The sequence below is a fragment of the Chenopodium album genome, chromosome 7, assembly GCF_948465745.1.
Source record: "Chenopodium album chromosome 7, dcCheAlbu1.1, whole genome shotgun sequence".
NCBI classification, from domain to species: domain Eukaryota; kingdom Viridiplantae; phylum Streptophyta; class Magnoliopsida; order Caryophyllales; family Amaranthaceae; genus Chenopodium; species Chenopodium album.
In genome coordinates, this window is record NC_137840.1 from 58,897,085 (window position 1) to 58,920,955 (window position 23,871).

Below are 23,871 nucleotides of genomic sequence, written 5' to 3' on the forward strand. Positions count from 1 at the left end.
CCTTCATTATTAAATTCGATAAATAAGTCATACAAAATTAAGTACACAAATTAGAAAAGATGAAATATCTTAATGAATATAGAGCTCTTATCAAGAGAATATATATACCAGCTCACAGGCTCACCGCTAGCGTATAATCAATCCTTATTAGCTCATAGCTACAAAATTGGATGGCATGGAAAGACAAACCATACAGTACGTTGAAAAGTTCCATAACCCTGCTACAGAAACCAAAATTTTAGGATTGTAAAGCATCGGTCAATATGACAGCATTCCTCACAAAAGCAACAATTATGTCTTTACTGCACAACAGAAGATGTCATTTACCGCGTAAAGTCCTTTGAATCCCTCTCCAGAAACAATCATATGCATTGCATTAGGGGCTGTGGCAAATTGACCCTTATGCATCCTTTGTTTCACAACCTGTATTATTGTATATTTTAAACCACATACACTTGTTAAACCACATGTCACAAATAATAAATAAGTACACTTCCTCTGTATGACTTCGATAGTGTAATTTGGGAATGAAGTACAACCCTACAAGTATTATAAAATTATGTCACCAAAATTAGTCCTGTCTTACACGTTAGGTTCAAATTGCATCGTCAAGATCTTTTCAGTTAGTTTACCCCTTTTGCTTATTTATTATGCAACTTTCAAGATGAGCCAAAGCACTCAAGTTCTTGGGAAGGACCTTTAACAATTTCTGCTTCATACACGCCCAAAAATATCACTGAAGCCCTGTAAGAATTTAATGAGTTTCACCTTCATATAACTTTGCAAAGTCACTTTACAAGCAAAAGGAAACAGCGAAAGATATAAAAATGCATGTGCAATGTATGGAATAAAAAAAAAAAAAAAAAAAAAAAGGCAACTATAGCATGTTCTTTCGGCCTAAACCATTGTAAAACAATTGAATAAGCAATGTATGGAATGTTGTGAGACCCTAAAAGTTGTCATTAATCAAGTTCAAAATCATAAAGTTGCGTATACAATGTCGTGTACATAGCTAAGTATGGCTAAGCATAGACTCATAAGGTGTGCAAACTCACACATACATAACCTAGATAGACCGAAACAGAATGGATCAAATTTGCATACACTACTACTAGTCTTAAAATTGATTTCAAGTTCAACCAAATATTCATCATCTGCCTCTTATGAAAAGACTGCACATATTTTACTTTCAACTTTCTTTAGAAATGTTGCTAATATTTCTTGGCAAAATGTTCAGCATCCAGTATTTATAGCCAAACTGAATTTATGACCTTCAATTATGCCATAAAGTTCATGAAAAAAAATTAAACAATAACAGGATTATGTTTCCCATTCTAATGACAAATATCAGTCTTAACTTAGTACTAGTAAGCACTCGTAAATAACATTAACAATAATAATAATAAAATATAATCACATAAATAGAAAACCTGCAAATTTAGAAATTGACTAAAAAAATATTAAATAATCAAGACTTGTCAAAAAATAAAAAATGAAAAATAAAAAAATAAAAAATCAAGAAAGGGTATTTTTCTTGATAACCGACTTTATAACTGCCACAAACTAACAAGATAAATCTGTTTGGATTACAACTAACCCCATTATACATATAATACTATTATAAATAGCTATCAATCCGTTATAAATCATTTGTTCCAAGAATTCTCTGTTTATCCTATAAAATCATCCCTTCATTTCATTATTAAATCATTTGCTCCAAGAATTCTGAAAGAGCAATCATCCTTTCAAGTGTTTTGTTTTTACAAAACTACTTTCATCAACATTTAATCGTAAGAGATCTTTCTTGGGTTCTTCAATTCTTTGTTGCTGTTAATACTAATGGCTTCGAGTTCACGAATAGTAGAAACTGAAGGTCCGATTTCACTGGGAAAGAATCCTGATATTATTGAAGTGGGTTCGAGTTCACGAGCCAATTCTCGTATAGTTCAGGAGAGAAGTCCGTCAAGGCAATTCATAAGGTACAATAAAATCATAGGAAAAGGGACCTCGAAGGTAATTTTCGAGGGATTGGATACATTGAATGGTATACTAGTTGCTTGGAACAAGATTATGGTGACAAATGTAGACTTAAAGAAAAAGGGAAGCGTTGAAAATTGTTGTGGAGAACCTAAATTGTTGCAAACGTTAGACCACGAGAATATAATCAAGTGTTATTGTTTTTGGATCAGTAAAGATCGTACTTTCATTAACATGATTACTGATCTTGCTTCTTCTAAGAGTTTGAGTAATTACAGAAGGTCACATGAACTTGTTGGTAATGTTACTGCAATGAGTGCAATCAAGGGTTGGTGCAGGCAGATTCTAAGCGCGTTAGAGTATCTTCACAACCGTACTCCCGTGATTATACACCGCGATGTTAAGGGTGAAAACATCTTAATCGATGGGGTGTCGGGCAAGATTAAGCTAGCAGATTTTGGTGTCGCGGTACCTTTTGCAGGCGAAACTGATGATGTTGCTGGTACACTATCGTACATGTCAGCAGAGGATTTGAACGGTGAACAGAGTGAGAAGAGTGATATATACGCTTTCGGAATGTGCCTGCTACAGATGATGACTAAGGACCCTGTGTATAGCGAATGCAGATCAGAATATGAACTTTTAGGAAAGATTAAGTCGGGTGTTAAGCCGGCTGATCTGTACTTTGTGCAAGACAAAATGGTTAAGAAGTTCATTGAAAAGTGTCTGGCTAAGGCGTCTAAGAGGCCCTCGGCAACTGATCTCTTGAAGCACCCTTTTCTTGCAGAGACGACGAAACCAGCATGGTTGAGGTCCTTACGGAAGCTGTCATTGACTCGAAGGAGCAGTTCCTAGGCTTGATGATTCGATACTTTACATCAGTATGAAATTAAGAATTTAGTCTTGATTTTCTTTTGTTTATGTCAAGATTACAAATTGTGTCTTTAATTCAGGGTATGTTAGACTTTAATTTAGGGTATGTTAAGACTTTAATTCAGGGTATGTCAAGATTACAAATTAGTGTTAAGTGCAAGACTTTAATTCAGGGTATTTCAAGATTACAAATTAGTGTTAAGACTTTAATTCAGGGTATGTTAGACTTTAATTTAGGGTATGTTAAGACTTTGATTTTCAAAGTTACTTAGCCTGTTATAAGTGTGTGTAAGTGCGTTCCAAAAAAAAAAAAAAAAGTGTAAGTGATTGCTGTTCTAAGCATTTATTGCTTAGTTAGCTAGTTATATGTGTTTTATATGTTAGCCTTAGTTGATTTAAATATGGAGTAATTGGTTTTCTTCACTTGTTTCACAATATTTGTTTTTCTTGTGTTATAATCGCATTTTAAACAAGATGTTTTCCCTAGATTAATACAATTGAAACAAATTAATGGCATTAAAACAAATTGATGGGAGACATAAAGAGTTTAGTATTATAGGCCACTCAAACTTGTACAACCGATGAGCAAATACAATTTGAATAGTAAACGCCAAAAATTCCAAGTGTAACTGCTAGTTTTCCAAAAAAATAAAAATTAATTAATAAATAAATATATACTAGTACAAATTAGACCTGGCAATCCTGACCCAGACCCGATGACCCGATCCATGACCCGAAATCGACCCGAAACTAGTGACCCGAAACCCGAATTAACCCATACCCGACCCGAAGTGGAACTAACCCGACCTTGACCCGAAACCGGAAATGACCCGTCCTGAGATGACACGACCCAAAGTTGACCCGAGACCCAAAACGACCCGACCCGAAGTTGACCCGAGACCTGAAGTTGACCCGACCCGAAAATGACCCGACCTTTAACTTCTTTTTGTAAATAATTATATAAGTTATAAAAAGTTTATATTAGGAAATTATACATTAAAATAGAGTAATTGGGGACGGAGGGAGTATAAGAATAATGTAAAATGTGTGAATAGTGTAAAATGTTAAATCGTTAAGAGTAATTTGGGACGGAGGGAGTATAAGAATAATTCAAAGAAATTATTACAACAATGACAATGATAATAAGAGTACGTATTAAAACTAAGATCAATAAGAGAGTGAGGTATAACTTAATTAGTTAGAGCATCCCTCTTAGTTTCAGGAGATCCTAAAAGCGATTCTCAGTCTAAACACAAAAAAAGAAAAAAAAAAGTTAATAAAAGTCAAACAATTACTATAATCCATGAAAAAAATTCTTAATAAATATAGTGAGTTTTTCGTAAAAATAAATAAATAAATAAATATATATAAAGAGTTGAATTTAACCCAATGAATCACTCGAATATGACTTGACTCGAAGTTGACCCGAAAATTGACCCGACCCGAACGGACCCGATCCAAAAATTGACCCTACCCAAACTTGACCCAACCCGAACTCGACCCGAAGTGTTGACACGATACCTGACCCGACCCGATTATCAGTCGACCCGAAATCAAACTGAAACCCGAAATGACCCGACCCCACCCGAACTTGACCTGATAACCTTTTGACCCGAACCGAAATGACCCGACCCATACCTGACCCGAATGACCCATTTGCCAGGTCTAGTACAAATCAGGTAGATTAGCGTTCCTCCAAAAAAAAATAAAATAGGAAATGATATTAGTATAGGTAGCTACCAACATCACATTAATCTGAATGTTTTTTTTTTTTGACAGAGAGACCTAACAAACAAAAATCAAAAATCAAAATGACCATGAAATAGAGTTACGACAACGAGCTTGTCCTGCGAGCCAATGAGCCGGTGAAACCCAAGACCTAGGAACCTTCCGAATATTACAGGTAGTAAGGCTCTTGACTATGTCGTTAATAGCATCCAGGAGCCAGACATAGGAGATATCCTTCCCACCTGCCCTTGTGAGAATAGAAACCCGCTGAGCACAATCCGTGTAGACTTGCAAACGATCAAATCCCCTAAGTTTAGCCATCTTTAAAGCGCACAAGCAAGCTTGAAGTTCTGCCTGTAAAGCTGAAGCAGCTCTAGTAGCCATCAAACCACCACCCAAGACCAAATCTGAACGAACATCCCGGAAGTTCCAACCAGTTTCAGCTGTATTATCAGAAGCGTTCCAGGCACCATCGAATAAAAGAAAACAGTCGAGAGCATCAGAATCCGAACCTTGAAGCCAACCTGTCCCGAACGGGAAAGACACATGGCAGGGGGGATGAGCCGAATGACGGAGTTCAGAAATAGCTAGAGCCTTCTCCCCTCGAGAAACCCACTCTGCTGCCACATATAGGATCAGAGCAGGGGAAACCACTGCATGACGAAACACCTTGTGATTGCGAGAGATCCACACTGCCCACATAAAAGAAACAAAAAAAGCAAGACCATGCCAATTCTTAACTATTCTGAAATTCGTAATTGTGTTTGTAAACCAAGGCCCAAAAGATTTATCAACCAACGAATTACGAGAAAAGCCCAGGGGGCCATGAACCAGTAGATCAGAAACAAGCTCACAATCCCAGAACAAGTGGGAAACAGATTCACAATTCTGATGACAAAAAACACAAATCGGAGTAACTGGCATCCCTCGTTGATGAAGACTTGAAGTAAGAGGTAGCGCATCATGTAGCAGCTTCCAGATGAACATCTTTACCTTTGGGAGCATAGAAAGCCCCCAAAACTGCTTCCACCATGAATCAGGAACTGGAATGCTAGCCACCGAAACAATGGATTGACGAACCAGCAGGGCATAAGCAGTCTTAGTGGAAAATTTCCCATCTCTCGTGAATTTCCAATAGACAAAATCATCCATAATACCAGAAGGTCTTTCCAATGAAAGAATCCTTTGTGCCGACACGGGATCAAAGAGGCGATGTATTATGGAAGTATCCCACGCGTTTGTACGCGGATTTATAATAGAAGAAACATGAGTCGGCAGAGACGACTCACTCTTCGAAGCCCTGAAGGTGACTAGGCCACCCGGCACCCAGTCATCCTCCAAAATCCGAACCTTAGATCCAGAACCTACTTTCCAAGAGAGACCCATAGACAAGGCAGACATTCCTTGTATAAGACCACGACATCCCCAAGATGATCTGGGAGATCCTCCTAACCGAAAGGAAGTAAGGGAAGGATACTTGGAAAATAAAACTCTTGAGACTAAAAGCTGGGGATGCTGCTTAATACGCCAGCATTGTTTTGCTAACAAAGCGGAGTTTAAACATGAAACACTACGAAGGCCTAACCCTCCCATACCCTTGGGAAGATGCAAAAGAGCAGCTGAACGGAAAGCTAAACCTCGAGACGTAGACGAAGACTGCCACCAGAAACGTGCCAGCAAACTATCAATTCTGTCACAAATAGAAATTGGCACCTTGAAAACCGACAGAACATGATTAAAAGAGGCTACCAAAACCGAATTGATAATAACTAGCTTAGCAGCTGCTGATAATCGCAGTGAAGAGAAATCTGCTAGCCTTTTAGCAATAGAATCCAAAAGGTGACCAAAAGTTACTCCGTCTCATGTCGACTGGGAGACCTAAATAGGAGCCTAAAGAATCCTAACAATGAAGACGCATGCTGTTTGCCAAGGAATCTCGATAATCCTTAGGAGTATTCGGACTGAACTTAGCAAATGACTTCAGAAGATTCACCATCTCCCCTGACATATCACAGAACTCCTTTAGTAACAACATGACCTGATCACAGGAAGTTGGAGAAACATGGAAGAACAGGAGAGAGTCATCCGCAAAGAAGAGATGAGAGATCGGGGGAGCACCCCGGGATATCCTAATTCCCCGAATAAGAGAAAGATCCTCTGCTCGGCGAAGCATTGCAGACAATATCTCCATACATAAAACGAATAAATATGAAGAAAGAGGATCCCCCTGGCGAAGACCGCACTGTGGTCGAAAAGAGGGTGAAGGATCTCCATTGATCAACACTTGATATGACACAGTTGAGACACACTGATGAATCAAGTGAATCCAATATGGCGGAAAGCCAAAGACCTGTAGAACCTTGATCAGAAAATCCCACCGTATACGATCATAAGCCTTATTCATATCCAGTTTTAAGGCTGCATAGAAACTTTTCCTAGCCTTCAAACGATTCATATAAGAAAGTACCTCGTGAGCAATTAAACCATTATCAGACAGGAGCCTTCCTGGAACGAAAGCATTCTGAAAAGGAGAGACCAAATGAGGTAACACAAGGCGAAGATGGCCAGTGAGGCATTTTGTAATGCATTTATATAGGACATTACACAATCCAATAGGACGGAACTGAGAAACCGATTCCGAACGATTAACTTTTGGAAGAAAAACCAGGAAAGTTCGATTCCATTCCTTTAACATATAACCATGAGCAAAAAAGTATCGGACTGCATCAATAACCAGAGTGCCCACTTTTTTCCAATGATGCTTAAAAAAAGCAGAGGAGAAACCATCTGGGCCAGGAGATTTATTATCCTCAATTTGAAACATTGTCGTCTGAATTTCTGAATCGGAAAAAGGACGAAGCAAAAGGTCCTTATCATCTTGAGACAATGTGGGAAGTTGTAATTGATCCCACCAAGAAGACCCTGGAAGAGAAATCGCTGAAGCTGGAGTGTAAAGGTTCATATAAAAGGAAGAAATAATGCTACGAATCCCAAGAGAATCCGAAACCCAATCACCCGAAGCATTCTTCAGACAGTAAATGTTATTTCGACGGCGCCTAGCTTGGACCGTCGAGAATAGAAGCTTCGAATGACGTTCTCCCAAGGCATCCCAGCGAGTCTTAGCTCTCTGACACCAATAAGAGTAGGCAATCTCAGCTGCGGCTAATTTTTCATTTCTCATGTTAAGAAACAAACATCGATCAGATCCTTGCATTAGATTTAACCCATTCTCACTTAACTCAGTTGCAAGGGCTTTCTAATTTATGCCCCAAACCTTTTTATTAGAAATACACCAGGTGAATAAAAGCGCCTTAATAGCCTCCAGTTTACGAGACAGGGAATACATCGGGGAACCTGTATGAACTTTTAGCAGGGCCGTAGAAATAATAGAGTGAACTTCAGTTGCCGAAAGACACCAATTTTCAATTCTATACGGACGAGACACTCTATTAGCATTGGCTTCATCTGAGAGAACAATTGCCGCATGATCCGAGAATAAAATGGGTTGATGAACAACTTTTGTGTCCGGGTAATTTTGGATCCAAGAGGAGGAAGCATAAGCTCTGTCCAAGCGTTCAAAAATCGGGTCCGAATCAATTATGTTATTAGTCCAAGTAAAACGAGGACCCGAAAAAGGAATAGCCACAAGCTCATTATCCAAATGCCATTGTAAAAAATCAAACCTTCCTGGGATACTGTTACTCCCTCCAACCTTATCAGATAGATATTCTATCTGATTGAAATCACCCAACAGAACAACATTTGAAATAGTATATAGAATACTAGTAATAGTATTCCATACCTCTACTCTATTTATAACATGCGGAGCACCATACACAAACATGATATGCTTTATTTCATTACCCATCACCAATTTACAAAGGATAATGTTTTGGGAAATGTACATCGGTACCAACTGAAAGGGAGCAAACCAAAATACAAACAACCCACCACTAAGGCCTATCGCATCTATCCCACAACTACCCAAAAAAGGAACAGAAGCTAATTTCTGAACTACGCTATCTACAGAGATCATAGTTTCCATAAGAAAAACCACATCCAAACTACATGAGCGGACTAGAGACAAGATGTACGGAATTTTAGGGGAGTCCGCCTGACCCAATCCCCTACAATTCCAAGCTGCTATCTTCATCCTGGTGAAGGTGGTCTATTCCGGGAGACCACCGAGCCCTCTGAAGAAAAGTTGTCAGAAGAAGCAGAACCACCCTTACATTTCTTGTAAGGGAGTAAACACGGAAAACAGCATGGATCCTTATTCTTAGTATCCTGCAAAATAGAAATAGGAGGCGTCGAAGGAGATATATCAGCCGCTACCCTTTTCGCTGGACATCTATTCGCCACCCATTTCCAAAGCTTTCCCCGTCGAGTTTTAGTTTTTAGCTCCTGAGAAGACGAAGAAGACGACCCGTGAGAAGTCGTCTGTGAAACCGGAAATCCCTGCTCTGTCACCGGAGAAGCATTCGCAGGAGAAACCACAGGTTCTTGTGCTGCCATCGGAGAAGCAGACGCCAGAATTTGGTCAGGAGAAGGAGATTGCGGTGGAGAGCAGTCCATGGGCACCACTTCGTCATCCCTAACCTCATGAGAAAACGAATCTTCGGGAGATATGTTCTGCAATGGTGAACCCGAAATGACAGGAGAATTGAACGTGAAAGCATGTGAAGAGGAATCAACCGGTAAAGGTGAGTCTTCTGAGAATTCAGTCAGAAAAGATCCAGATAAGGACGGAACTGGAGATGATCCGCCCGCTGTAGCAGCCCAATTACTTGGACCCGCTCCAAATGGGTTAGCATAAGTCGCGCCATTCGGACCCATAGGAGGAGGGGAGAACCCGGGTATAGAACTTGGGCTTGAAGGAACTTCACGGTCCAAGAAAGAGGGAGTAAGCATGTCACTAGGACTATAGTGAAAATCAGGAGCACCACAATTGGGCCTTTGTAATCCAGAATGGCCCAACCCAGAAGTGAAATGAGAGCCATATTCATTAATCTGCACGTGACTAGGATCGTTAAGCTGAGAAGAGATAATGGACGCCTCGAAAGCCCAGTTGTTTGAAGACCGGCCCATATTACTTGCATTCAGTCCACCAGAAAGTTGAGAAAAACCTAAATTAGTCTGATCATATCCATTAGCAAATGAAGACAAAGATTGCCGCCTAACCTGCCTCACACCTCCAAATTGATCACGTGTGGGCTGTCCACCACGTGTACGCTCTAAGTTCCAACTACCAACATATCTCCACCCATCCCCTCCCTAATTGCATGAGTAACACGTGGAGCCATCCTTGCCACATAATTAGGGACCTCTAATTGTTCCCTAATTGCTTGATTAGTTCCTAAATCGCGGCGAAGAACCTCATCTGTGCTACATCGGAAAACCCCTTCCACTGGAGGAGGAAATAGCCCAGGAATAGTTGATAAAGAACGACGGTGGAGAGAAGGAGCTGAAGAGCAGGAGCGAGAATCCGCCGAAAACTCAGATGGATCTTAGAGCATACACGTGGTGGACAGCCCAGGAAGACCGCTGCCAAGAGTATCATAATCTGAGGGATGGGAGTCCGCCAGAAACTCAGATGGATCTTCCTCATCATGAAAACCAAACCATAATTCCGTTGTCCATACAGCGGGAGTGGGAATAATACCACGAAGAGCATTAGAATAAAGATTCGTATCAGTCGGACCGAATAGCACACGCCCACCATTATTATGAATGCTACGAAAACGATTTTCCAAGTGAAAATTTATAGTAGCATCCGATTTAACACACGTGCGGTTGCCATGTCCGACAAATCCGCACTTTTTACAGAATCTAAAAATTCCTTCATATTTAAAACGTATCCACGTGACTTGAATATCATTCGTAGGAAAGTAACAGCCCGCAATTAAAGGTAACGACAAATCAACTAACATTCTAACTCTAGGGCGAGGAATAGGAAACTGACCCGTATCACCATCGACCATAGTAATATCCCCGACACGAGCTAGAACAGCCGCCGCAATATTCGGAGTAGAGTAACGAATGGGAAGCCCTTCAACTGCCACCCATAGTTCAGCAAGATGGAGATTCATGTTCAGCGGTACTGATCCTTCCCTTATACGCTGAAGAGCGACCAAACTTCCTTTGAAATGAACCCAAGCACGAGCATCAAGTTCCTCCGCATCTAGTTCCGTTCCGCAACAGAAAATCAGATCCCTGCCGTAAGGGAAGACTCGAACAGGGGCTCGAAGATGCCAGAATCTTGACACCAAACGCTGAATAAGACTGATAGAGAATACCCGAGAATCCCAAACCTTTCAAATTACGGTGCAGTTCCAATCGATAGGGAACTCATCCTCCAAGGGAGGAGGAAAAGGAAGGATTTCACCTACTAAATGAGGGTAAACAAAGGTACGAGAGTCTAGATATTGAGACGTAATTGATGAATTCACTGGGAAAGTTAAGGTGAGATGGATGAAAGGATTGAAATTAAACTTGAAATGAAAAAGTAAGAGGTGTTTCATTCGGTTCTAACTTTCTCTCTCGAGAGAGTTTTTTTTGTAACTTATTAATCTGAATGTTATCATTGTGTGATTGTGTCATCTTTATTAAGTAAAGCCGTAGTAACATATTTTCCTTCCATTTTAAAATAATTGCAATGTTATAATATGCATTAATTTTAAAGTAAAATTTTAATTTGAGGTGTACTCTTATTATATTTTAAGGTAAAATGATTGATGTCTTTCAGAAAAAGATGGAAATGGCACCATGAAGACAACCCACCGCTGGAACTTGCTTTGCTCTCGCTCCGCTCGTTCCCACCTGTCTTCTTCCCGCTAGAGTGAAAGAGGTTTTTCAATTCCTTCACCCTAGCGAAAAAGTAACAAACCTTCTTTTATTGGCCTCTTACTCTTAAAGCTGGATCCCCTCAGCTTTCCCCTTAGAGTGCTTTAATCATTCAGCCATGGATGCAAACAGACTCAGCGAGTGAACTAGGTTTTAGTATTCCTTCTCGAGCTTCTATTTCTTCCGTTAAAGGAGATTCGAGAAAAGATGGAATAGGAAGACGTGTTTCCATAACAAAGAAGATACGGGTTGAGAAGAGGAAGTTAGCAAAGTTAGACAAGATTAGAATGAGCATAGGAACATGTATTGATGTACCAGATTGGCTAATGCTCCCAGGTTGATGCGATGTATTCCACCAGTTGGCCGGAGACTTGATTATTGGTATATCGAACGGTCTGGCACGGATTGAAATAGAAGCCAATTCTACAGGAAGCTTTTGAAAACACAGCGCACCCAAGTAAATAAGGAACGAGATGAATACAAAAGTTAAACGCGCATCCCACACCCAAAAGGTGCCCCACATGGGTCTTCCCCGAAACCCCCCAGTAACTAAGGTAAACAATGTGGAAAAAGCACCCATTTCTGTACCGGTTCCGGAAGAGAGAAGAAAAAGAGGATGTTTTGTTAATAGGAACAAGAAAGTGTTTATAGCCGTAACGATATAAACAAGAATACTCATCCGAGCCACAGGAACATGTACATAGAGAATACGAGAATTTCCACCTTGTTGAAAATCTAGTGGTGCTACCCAAAGACTTAAATGAATAGCCATCGCTGTTAAGAACAACCAAGATCCAATGAGAATTTGCGCGTAGTTCCTGGTCTTTGACATAAAAAAAAAAGGTTGTAATAAAGAAAGAGAAAGGGGGCTAGGGACCCTTCTACCGGTATCGGGCGTTTGGCTTCCTGAGCTGGCAGGCCCCTGTCGGGGAACGCCCGTACATGAAGGCTTGCTCTCCTCACACTTCAAATTCTTTCTATTCTTTTTCTTTCTGCGCCAGAATATACATATACATAGAATAGCTATCATAATAAGGATTATTATCATAATATAAAAAGAAAAATGGTCATTCAATAGGGGCTCGAGGGGGGAAGGGACCAAACTACCGAATTTATTAACATACCAATCATGGTTGGACCTACTTCCTCCTATATTATTATAATAAAAGTTATACCAATAGTCGTATTCTCGAGTAAGCATGTGGCTTAGCTTAGACGAGAGTAAACCCGGACAAGTTTTGTCCAATTCCCGTTGGAGGGATTGGATATAGTCCGGTTGTATGACCCCTTTAAAAAAATCATGCCGCATAATGACCAAGAATTTTTTAAAATTAGTTAGCCTGGAGATAGTAAGCGGGTCATCAATATCACCAGGGATCCAAACCAATGTGCTAAAGAAAAAAGGAGATTAGTATACTGAGGATAGATCTATATCCGGAGGAACCGGAATCCCCTGAAGAATAACTGAAGGCATTTTCGATCCAGAAGCTCCGGATGGATCCATCATATTGAGTTGGTTGGAATCTGAAACATCGTTTAATACAGATTTTCCTTTATCAATTAATGCTGATTTACCTTTCATTGATATGAAAATATTTTTGTTTTTTCGCTTTTTCTTGTCTTTGTTCGTTCCTGAGTCCGGAGAGTTCCTGGAAGTAATACTTGTTCGAAAGTTGCTCCGATAAGAGAAAGAACCTATATTATTAATATATCTTGTACGGCTATCTAATCCATCCCACTTGCTGATCGATAAGATGTATCCTAAAGGACTTTATTCCGCCCTCTTATGTTATGTCTGCGGCACTGTAGCTCCCGCTCATTGCCCTTTGCTATCGCCTGGCCTCGGACTCGACTAAGACTTCTTTTAATTGCTTACCCAGCTTCGGGCGGATCATCCTTTAGAAGTAGAAGTGGAATGGAGGAATGATAGCAAGAAAGAAGAAGATCAATAGTCGAGATAAGAGCGGTCAGAATAGCTTTTACAATGACAAGAACAATCAACTATTTACTTCCTTAAGAACGTTAATAAAAAAACAGAGTTCTATGGAGCAACCCTCCACTGACGGTCTTGCCCCTATAGTGATTAATGAATGTGGATGTGAGGTCAAGAAAGATTATAAGATTAGAGTTCTTGGTGAACCTTACACTAGCGGAGATAGCTATTTAATGCACTAGCGGAGACTACGAGCTGGAGGGATAAAAGAAAGCTGGAACCATTCAAAATATATGGTCGTCCTACTAAGGATAAGCAACTACATCATGAAAGAAGGTATGGGATTCGTGTGTGGTAGTCCCAATTCATTCCCTCATGCGCATCTAGTGCAGTGTCTCTGTAACGTTCATAAACCCTATCCTGTTTAGACATATAGCAGCCAGAAAGAGAAAGCAGCTTTGAGAACTAAGAAAGCAGTCTACAGGATAGACCTTTGCTTCCCTCTTCACCCTTTATGGGGCTCCGCCCTCCTGACCGGAGTGCCGTTTACTCGACTTCTTAAGCGGGAAGTACTTGTTCCCTTCACCAACCAAGCTTTGGATTTCAAAATCGTATGTATATAAGCATAGAAAGCGCACCGTTTTGATATGACAGTTGAAAATAGATCTGGAGAGTTGCTCACTCCAACGAGAAGGTTAATTTTGGAATAATCGTTCACTTTGGATTATTCTGGAATAATCAGAACTTTGGGAAGTCTTCTTTTTCTTCAGCCCTTATGACCGGTTACCCGTTGAGAAGGTTAATTTTTTATTTTTTTTATTTTTTTTATGTAAAAGCCACGTGCCATTACATAATTAGTCCAATATATATATATATATATATATATATATATATATATATATATATATATATATATATATATATATATATATATATATATATATATAAACCATAATTCCCCCTAAAGCACCAGCCCCCCACCCCTCCACTAGCCCTCCCCCACCTCTTCCACAAGACCCCACCCGAAAACACCCCCCACGCAGCCGGAAAACCGCCCCACCCTCTGACCACCACTCCCCACCTGCCGAAACACCTCCCCCTCCCTCCCCCCACCCACGAAACCCTTCTCCCTCCCTCCCCTATCCCGTAAAAACGTCGTTTACCCGAAACTACCTCAATCCCTTCCTCAAAAAAACCCTGCATCACCACTCACTGGCACCCAAGCCTCCTTCTTTATGCCGACAAACTTAATTCTCACTCCCCAACCATTTCCCCCTTTTCTCCCTCAATTTTGACCCATAATCGAAACCTTAAAACAATTATTAGGGTTTCAATTTTGGTGTACGGCGGTGAGGGTTTTGGTACGGTGTTGCGACGGGGATGGTGGTTAGGGTCGGTTTCGGCAGGTGGGGAGTGGTGGTCGGGGGGTGGGGGCGATTTTTCAGCTGCTCGGGGGGTGTTTTTGGGTGGGGTCTAGTGGAAGGGGTGGGGGAGGGCTAGTGGAGGGGGTGGTTTGGGTGGGGGCTGGTGGTTTTGAGGGAGGAAAGTTTTTTTTTCTTTTTTTATTTAATTTATTTTTGGACCAATGACAAGCTGACACATGTCATGGTGACATCTTATTAAAGGTTGTTGACTTTAGTTGACCGATTTGGGATTGAAGAAAAAGAAGACCCCCTAAAGTTTGGATTATTCCAGAATAATCCAAAGTTGGGATTATTGTATCAAAATTGATGAAAGTTGGGATTATTTTTTCTAATTTTCCATGTTATAATTGTAGGAGTTTATAGGTACTACGCAGCGGAAATAACATGAATCATATTCAAACAAGTACCATTCCAAAGATCACATGCATAACACACAAGACACATAATCATACCTTTAATGCGTGAATTCCACGAAGCTATTCGTCAGGCAAATCAGGGAGAGAATAGAGCCCCAAGCGTTGCTGTAATCCCCCTTATTTTTAAAATATTTTATAAATGAAATTTTATTTTATTTATAATATTTATTTGTTATTTTCCGAAATTTAATTTTAAAAGTTTCAAATTATTAATCTGGATCGAAAATTATTTGAACAATTATTTTATGCACCTTTATTCTACAATTTATGTCCAATCAAACAAGCCTAACCCATTTGTTTACTTAATTGACCCATTATTTTTATGATTCCCAATCTTCCTTTTTACCCTACAATAATTCACTCCTATAAATACCCCATGAATCTCCAAAATTTCCCACACAAAAAGATTATTCTTATTTTCATCCTCCTTTATTTCATTATTTTGCTTAATGTTAATTTAATTGTTTTGGGTTTTGATTTTAGTATAAAGAATATATTTTTAGTATGAAATTATATTTTGATGGTATAAAGATTATAAATTTCAAATTATATTTATGTTATAAATTTTCATATTTTATGAATTATAAACCTAGGGTTTCAATTTATTGAAAATCATGATTTTAGGGTTTTTTATGAACAATTGATTTAGGGTTTTTATAGTAATGATGTTTTGAAATTTTGGTGATTATAACTAATGATTAGTTTAACTTAATTCCATATTATTTTGAACACCTAAATTCGTGTTTTAATTTTTTAGATTTTCGTTTGTTAATATTAATCCCGTTTTAATCCCGATTAGGTTCTGAACTCATCCTATTTTTATAAAAACGTAGTGTTTTTCATGTGGAAACAACGTTTTAAGAAAGATTCACTACCTTTGGTAGTGAGCACCACCCTCTCGTGGCCAAATTCAGCCTCTAAATATGATTTTCGGGCAGTTTTCGATTTTAACGAAGTTTTTTTATACTTAAAATATTATCCTTGAGTTTGATTGATAATATTAATTATGTTTAAAGTTAATTAAGCATAAATATATGTTTTTATTGAAGTTTTAAGTGCTGGAAATAGTTTCTAAGTACTACTTTTGATGTTTTATAAAGAGGGTTTAATCACCCATTAAAAGGGAAATTATTAGGAGTTTTTAAATAATTTCAGATTTTTATTAAACTTTAAACTTGTTGTAATTTCATGTATAAGAGTATATTTTAAGGTTTTTATGAAGGAAACTTAAAGAACTATATATAAGCTTTTGATTTCAATTAAAGAGAAGGTTTTAAAGTGTTGTTTGATTTGGATTTTGAAGGTTTTAAAGTAACTTAGTATTGCTGTAAATTTGATTGATTGGGTATTGATTGAGATGTTATTATTTGGTTTAGGAGAGGAGTTTATTGAAGGTGATTTCTAGATAGTAAAGTGGCATACCAATTCATTTCTCAAGGTACGTACAAGTTACGAAACCTCGCTTGTAGATGCATGTTTAAGGACGGATCGAGAACTTAGTATCATGTATAGGGATGACTAAGTTAGATTGTTTGGTTATACATTGTGAATTTCATATGATGTGCACTATTTTATATTGCAAGTATTATTTGTGCTCTAATTATGCAAGGTGCGCTTAGAGGCAAAGGTATGCAATTGGTGTAAAGATTAATTTATTACTCATTCATGATTAGGCAAACAGGATGAGTAAAGGAAGAATTCAAGTCTTATAAGACGAGGTTAAGGTTTTGGGGTGCCTTATGCACTCAAGGTGTTTATACATCGAGGTAGTAAAGGAATAAATAATAAATGTTGTTTGTCACTAATAAATCAAGAATTGAAATTGGAAACTTGCATTGTTTGATTGAATTGTGTTTGGAATGTTTGTATTGTTATGCATATGAGTCATCACTAAGTCTAAACCTGTAAATCACGTAAAGTGCAATATGGATGAGCAATAAAACTCTGGATTGGTGCACTTCTGGAGTAATGACAACCAGGGGTTGGGGTACATGGGGTATTAGCCATGTACTTTTCTCGAGGTCATCTGATCTACGAGTCTCTTATTTCAAATATATTTTTTTTTAAACTAGGAGTTAGGTGAGATCTCATACTAACTACGGTCACGGAGTCGCGCCCGTGGTCGTTGGATGTTTATTGATGTTTCCGAAAGGAGGCATGGGGTTTTTCTTTTATTGATGTTCCAAATGGAGCATGGGTTGGACAACCTTGTCTATTGCGTTATCCAATGAATAAAAATAATTATTTACCTATTATTAATTAATGGATTCTTAGTAATATAAATAGTTAAGTCATGTTTCGAGTCTATAAACTAATGATGCATGATGATTGATTATTAGTAGTATGTTATGGATTTCTTATTTGTTTTGCAGCTTGTATGTACTCAGCTTTGTTGATTGCGTGCTTTTGTGTGTGTCTTTCTTTGGTCATGGCCTTCGCCTTTCAATGACCCTGTGACGATCCAATTTTTACACTTGTAATATTGGGGACCAGATTAACCATAGGTTCTTACACACGCAGCATTCGCATCAGGGTTGTGGGATTTTGAGTGGAGAGTTGGTTATTATTCGCAGTTTATTTCTTTTCATAAGTTTGAATTTATTTAAACTCTGGTTTTATTTATTTACTACTTTTGTGGGGTTTTGAATAAGGGTCTTAATGGTTCCAAGTTGTATGACTTAATTTGGTTTTGTTTATTAGTTTTGAAACTTATTTATAATTAAATTAGTTTTTCCGCTGCTAATTTTTGATATAGCCTTAACGTTTGAACACGTGGCGGTAGCACTCCAGTAATTCTCTTGGATTTTGTTCAGGGTATTTACAGGTTTAAAGAGAGAATTATTGGGGTGTTACAGTTGCTCCTCTACTTCGTCCACGAGATTCGAACGAGTCGTCCACCAATACTAGATTGGTCGAGTGATTGAAGAAAACCGCGATCACCACCTTTATGGACAACCGACCACCGCACGAACCACCAACACCACGAGACACCACCGGCGCCGAGGAGGAGGAGAGAGCCGTGTGAGAGAGGTTATGAGAGGGGTTGGGTTTCATGTTTGCTAATTCGGGTTTGATCACACTGATCAGTTAATTGCATCTATCTATTGCAAACCTAGGCACCTAGTCTATTTATAATCTCATTATAATTAGACTAGGGGATGAAGCCCAAAATCACTTCTAATCCCCATATGACCGGCCACCTAGAGTGATGAGGCCCATGATGGGCCTCGTCCTCTAATGCTCGATCTAGCCCCTTTGTGTGACTTTATAGGATCCGTTCAATTGGGCTCAAGGCTATTTTACTAGTCCAAAGATCGTTAGTATCTCTAGCTATGGCAAAACGACGACCCAAAAGTACGAACTTAATTATCTCCATAATTTGATCCAATTATATATCTAGTAATTGCACATGACGAACACATAACTCCTTCAATCTCCCACTTGTCTGAGACAAGGGTGCAATATTCAAATTCCTTAAGTCAATATATGTGTCGATTTGATAATATGATTGCATCACATATCGAGATCATATTAATATACAAATCGTTTCTTGAAATCTGAGTTAGAATTACAAAAGCAAATGATTACATTGTAATGCATTTGAACGCGGCCACGTATTTTCTGAATTCTCCCCCTTCAAGCGGCCATGACACATTTCCTAATTTAATAGGTAGACTTTATCCAATCATGTGGTAACATGACTCCCACTCAACTTCTGAAATAACCAGGAAACACCCTTTATAATCTCCAGTTACGGCTAGACGTTTGAGTGTACCACAGTCACAACATCCATTGAATGAAATCAATGTTCCACTCATGTCAAAGGAATCCACTAATATATACGGAAGCTCTATACTTGAACTTTAAAGTAGGTCAATAGTTCGATCATGCATATCCAAGTGATTGACTGAGCATCACTATGCCCATATAGCCCATGAAACTGCGCTATCCAATCAATCTTACATGCTAGTTCATTTATTGAAATCATTTATGTCCACTTTAATGATCTCGAACTAGAAACTTAATAATATAAGAATTTTGTTCACATGAGGGGTTTCAATTCACCAGGTCATCAATCTGATGAGCCCATCAATTCATAATTATTTTGGACGTTTTATATAATTTCCAAAACCATAATTAAATAAGAGAAATAATAATTTCTATTTTAAACATAATTCTGCAAATTGATGCATTTCTCATGTAATATGTTTTCTCAAAACATATACAACTTAAATTACATAACATGCTTCAATCCTAAGACTTTAATATGACTCTCATACCTTAGTCCATGGAAGGGGTTTAGTGATTTTTCACTCATGATAAAACTTTGCAGAACTTGACCTTCCGCTGGTCAATGATCTCATAATTAAGGTGATATCTCATATCCTTTTGTTTGAATTTGTGATGTGACTCTGGCTTCTTTGTTTTTGGGCAAAGGTGACCTATTAGTCACATGACATTCTAATCCGAACTTCCTCTCTAACTATCTTACTATAGTTTAATACACATATTCTGACATTGAGTATGCAATAGTGCTCTGCTTTGAACTCTTCAAGCTCACTGTCCTTCTCCATTCAGACACAAATATGCATTTAGATCGCCATCTAGAATCATCTTGTCTGTTTGGAAAACTTACATTCGTGTAACCTTTTGACAACTTGCTTAAATTACCATTTAACACAATAGCTAGAAGAATTCCTTTCAGTGTTTCTCAAGTACTCAAGGATCTGTTCTCGGTAATTCTTCGTATGCTTATTCTGAATTTGCTTGAAATTGATATACATGCACAAGTCATATGCAACATCTTGCTTTGTACATTTCATGGCACATTTAATGAACCTTTTTGCAGAAGCATAAGGTACATTATCCAAAAAACTATATGCAACATCTTGCTTTGTACATTTCATGGCACATATAATGAACCTTTTTGCAGAAGCATAAGGTACACTATCCATACAACTCAACTCTTTTAGCTTTTGAAGGCACTGAGTTTTACTTAGTGTAATACCATGAAACATGGGAAGACATCCTCTCTTAGAGTCTTGCTTCATGAACTTGTCAAGATCCTTATCAACATAAGTCTCTCAATTCATTCACTAGTAGAAAAAGGCTTATTTGCGTCGCTCATTTATAGTGTATTTGCGTCGCTTCTATGAGCGACGCAACTGCTCGCGACGCAAATGACTTTTAAGTCATTTGCGTCGCTCCTAGGGGCGACGCAAATAAGAGTCATTTGCGTCGCTCCTTTATAAACAAGCGACGCAAATGACTTTTTTTATAAACTTATTTTTTGTCATTTGCGTCGCTCCTTTATAAACAAGCGACGCAAATGACTTTTTTAATAAACTTATTTTTTGTCATTTGCGTTACTCCTTTATAAAAGAGCGACGCAAATGACTTTTCTGATAAACTTATTTTTAGTCATTTGCGTCGCCCCTTTATAAACAAGCGACGCAAATGACTCTTTTGATAAACTTTTTTTGTTATTTGCGTCGCTCCTTCATAAACAAGCGACGCAAATGATTCTTCCAATATATGCATTTTTTGTTATTTGCGTCACTTGTTTATGTAGGAGTGACGCAAATCTATTAAAAAAAACATTATTATAATTTTCCATCAATATATTGTAATTTTATAATGTAAGACAATTAGATTATGATAAGTTAATCAAATCAAGTATATATTTCGACAGATTTTCCTTCGTATTTTGGCCTACCCATAAATTTGGGAATGACGTCAATGTATACACTAATATCCTATCAAAAAGTTTACAACTCAAAATGATTGGTATCATTAACCAACACAAGAACAAAGACCAACCCAAAATGTTGGTAACCGAATTACATTCATTTCAAGCCTAAGAACTAAACAAAAAAAGTCTAACAAATAAATGGAGTTAGCTAAGTTAAATTCTAAATTTCAACATTGCTCATAAAATTGTCTGACCAAATATCTTGAACCACATTTATCTCCTCCCCAGTATAAGGTATTGTTCTAAATAAACCTGTTAACACAACACAAAACAAAAAAAATAATCATTTCAAGAGTGTAGCAAATCTAAAATATATTGAATTAGTAATGAAAAATGTGACAACACAAACTATATAAACATGCTAATGTGAAATTTAGGATTTAGGAACTATGTCTCGGCTTTTTCTGCAAATAGTAAGTCCTGTAATTATTTTGTGGCAGAAAATATGGCTCTTATTTGTGAGATTGAACTAGCTAGAGAAATACGATAAGCAGATTATTGATACAACTGATACCTGATATTATATAACAATCAAACTAGAAAATTCAATGAAATACAAAAAGATTAGAGTTAATATGTATATGTGACTGTGAGAGAGAAACCTTTACCTTCTCCCCTGCAATTTACAAACAACTCAACAACAAAAAAGCTCTCTGCAACAAATTGCCGCTGCACCAAAGCCACACCACCGCCACTAACCACCAACCATCAGCTGCACTTGCACCAAGTATTTCACCACACGAAAATCAATTAACTAATGTAATCAAGCCTATGCTATATGTAAGTACTGTAACCTTATTCTTCAAGAACTTCATGTCATACACTTTCATAACCCAATACATGTATTGAAAAAATATAGCTTTATTACAACATCAAAGAATACATAGAATCTAACGAAAATATATATTTAACTATAAAGCTAGTGAAATCATAAATGTAGTTCAAAATCCACCTTAGAAATGCCACAAGTTGAGTATACTGAAATTTAGATTAGCAAGAGTGTATAATGAAACTCTAGATTGTGGAACCGATATTCGGTAATTAATGAAGAATTAGATTATGCCACTTCAATTGTAATGTTAATTTACCTTTAATATGAGAGAAATCAAGTAAGAAATTAACTATAATATCTCAAATTATAGAACAATTAAACAAGAAAATTCATCGAATAACAATAACATTAGAGTTACTCTGAATATAAGCGAGAAACCTTAACATTATCCCCTGCAATTCAAAAACAATTCAACAACAAATTGCCCGCTGCACCAAGCCACACCACCGCACTCACCACCGACCACAAGCCACTTGCTACACATGCACCAAGTAATTCACTAATCAAACTTTATATCTAGATACAAACACTCGATTAAACAAGAACAATTGCTCAAAATACCGTGAAATTGTGATAGATTTTGTGAATTCAAGGTTTACATAAAATGAGAAATTAAAAAGCTCACTCACGAATGAGTAATTATAGAACAAAGCAGAACGAGTGAGAACTCCAACAACTTTTGAACAGCAATTTACCACCGCAGCGGCACCCAAATCTCCACCAATTAATAGTGCTGCCGCCGCATAAATCAGCCAATGCCGCCCCAGCTAATCATCAACAGCAACACCAACAAGCAGCAATCCCCTACTAGCCTCGATTTAGGGTATTTCATCTCGAATATCAATGATTTTAATAGTTTGAATTTCGTGGGTGGTTTGGGTTGATTTTTGCTCAAAAATGGGGTGTTTTGCCTCGAATTTGCTAGAAAATGGGGGGTTTTGGCTTGGATATTTTGGGGTTTTCAATTAGTGGTCGAATTTGTTGATTTTGGGGTCAAATTTGTTGGTTTGGGTCGAATTTATCAGGGTTTTGCTATTGAAATCGGTAGGTTTTGCAGTACGAACGACAACAAGGCAACGCTGGGGAATCGGTTGGTTGGACAAATTTCTTGAGGTTTTGATGTTGAATTTTTGGGGATTTTGCAGTTGAATTTGCTAGGGTTTAATTTTGAAGTTCGAACGGCGACATGGGAGCAAGAGTATTTTATATTGAATGAGAGGAAGCACTGAGTGGGTGGTAGTGGTAATAGTCATTTGCGTCGCTCAATGAAGAAAGAAGTGACGCAATTTACCCACAAAGTTATTTGCGTCACTTATCAATAAATGAGTGACGCAAATAACATTACTATTTGCGTCGTTTCTATTTATGAAAGCGACGCAAATATAAGTAAGCTGAAATATATCAGACTTTTGCTTCGCTTTATAGTTAATGTCCGACGCAAATTACTTAGAGTGAAGCTAAAATATATCATTTGCGTCATTTGTTTCTACGAGTGACGCAAATAAGGCGACGCAAATGAGCATTTTTCTACTAGTGATTCCAATCATTCTTCAAGATTCATTTCATGGATCTTAATTCCCAATATGTACTCAACATCTCCTAAGTCTCTCATATAGAAACAATCTTTCTAACCATTGCTTGACTTATTCAAGCATTGATATATCATTTCATATGAACTGTATGTCAACTACATACTAGACTAAGAAGACCAATTGCTCCCACTAAACTTCTTATCTCTACAAGATTCCCTTTTCGTTCTACTAAGGAAATTCAACTGTTTGATTGCCTAATCAAAAACAAATGTTCCAACTCCTTAATGCTTACTTTAATCCATAAATGAATTTCTGAAGTTTGCAAAACTTTCTAGGATTTTCTGGATTTCAAACTCTTAAGATGTATGTATCATATACATGTTCATCACCAAGAACGTTTCATGAAGGTGATTTTGATGTCCATAACTAGAATATTCCGGATAGGCTTATCCAACTAATAGGTTTGGCCCTATTTTTAAGACTATTATGGACTAGCACATCTTTACAAACATGGAGTCCATACTGGATTTCATGTCTTTAAGCCATTTCCTAAGTTGGCAT

General features: G+C 37.9%; 2 protein-coding genes and 2 pseudogenes across 2 annotated transcripts; 1 reads left to right on the plus strand and 3 right to left on the minus strand.

Annotated features, from left to right (window-relative positions):
- The first annotated feature begins 1,839 nt into the window (after positions 1 to 1,839).
- On the plus strand, positions 1,840 to 2,832 carry LOC145640379 (putative serine/threonine-protein kinase WNK9 pseudogene; annotated as a pseudogene).
- A 1,824-nt stretch (positions 2,833 to 4,656) lies between these two features.
- LOC145640380 (uncharacterized) lies at positions 4,657 to 7,759 on the minus strand. Its single transcript, XM_081691670.1, has 2 exons — positions 6,484 to 7,759; positions 4,657 to 6,386 (listed from the first exon to the last, which is right to left on the minus strand). Exons 1-2 carry the CDS (start codon positions 7,757 to 7,759, stop codon positions 4,657 to 4,659), a joined length of 3,006 nt encoding a protein of 1,001 aa, XP_081547796.1.
- Positions 7,760 to 7,834: 75 nt separating this feature from the next.
- On the minus strand, positions 7,835 to 8,731 carry LOC145640381 (uncharacterized). The gene has a single exon (XM_081691671.1). It carries the CDS (start codon positions 8,729 to 8,731, stop codon positions 7,835 to 7,837), a length of 897 nt encoding a protein of 298 aa, XP_081547797.1.
- A 2,802-nt stretch (positions 8,732 to 11,533) lies between these two features.
- Positions 11,534 to 12,785, minus strand: LOC145637987 (putative cytochrome c biosynthesis ccmC-like mitochondrial protein pseudogene; annotated as a pseudogene).
- Positions 12,786 to 23,871: the final 11,086 nt, after the last annotated feature.

Excerpts from the sequence above, each read along its gene's own strand:
- LOC145640380 (XM_081691670.1), bottom strand. The coding sequence starts at position 7,759 with ATGAGAAATGAAAAATTAGCCGCAGCTGAGATTGCCTACTCTTATTGG. Across the intron at positions 6,387-6,483 it reads AAACAGCATGCGTCTTCATT|ATTTCTCTTCACTGCGATTA; the intron begins GTTAGGATTCTT and ends AAAGGCTAGCAG.
- LOC145640381 (XM_081691671.1), bottom strand. The coding sequence starts at position 8,731 with ATGAAGATAGCAGCTTGGAATTGTAGGGGATTGGGTCAGGCGGACTCC.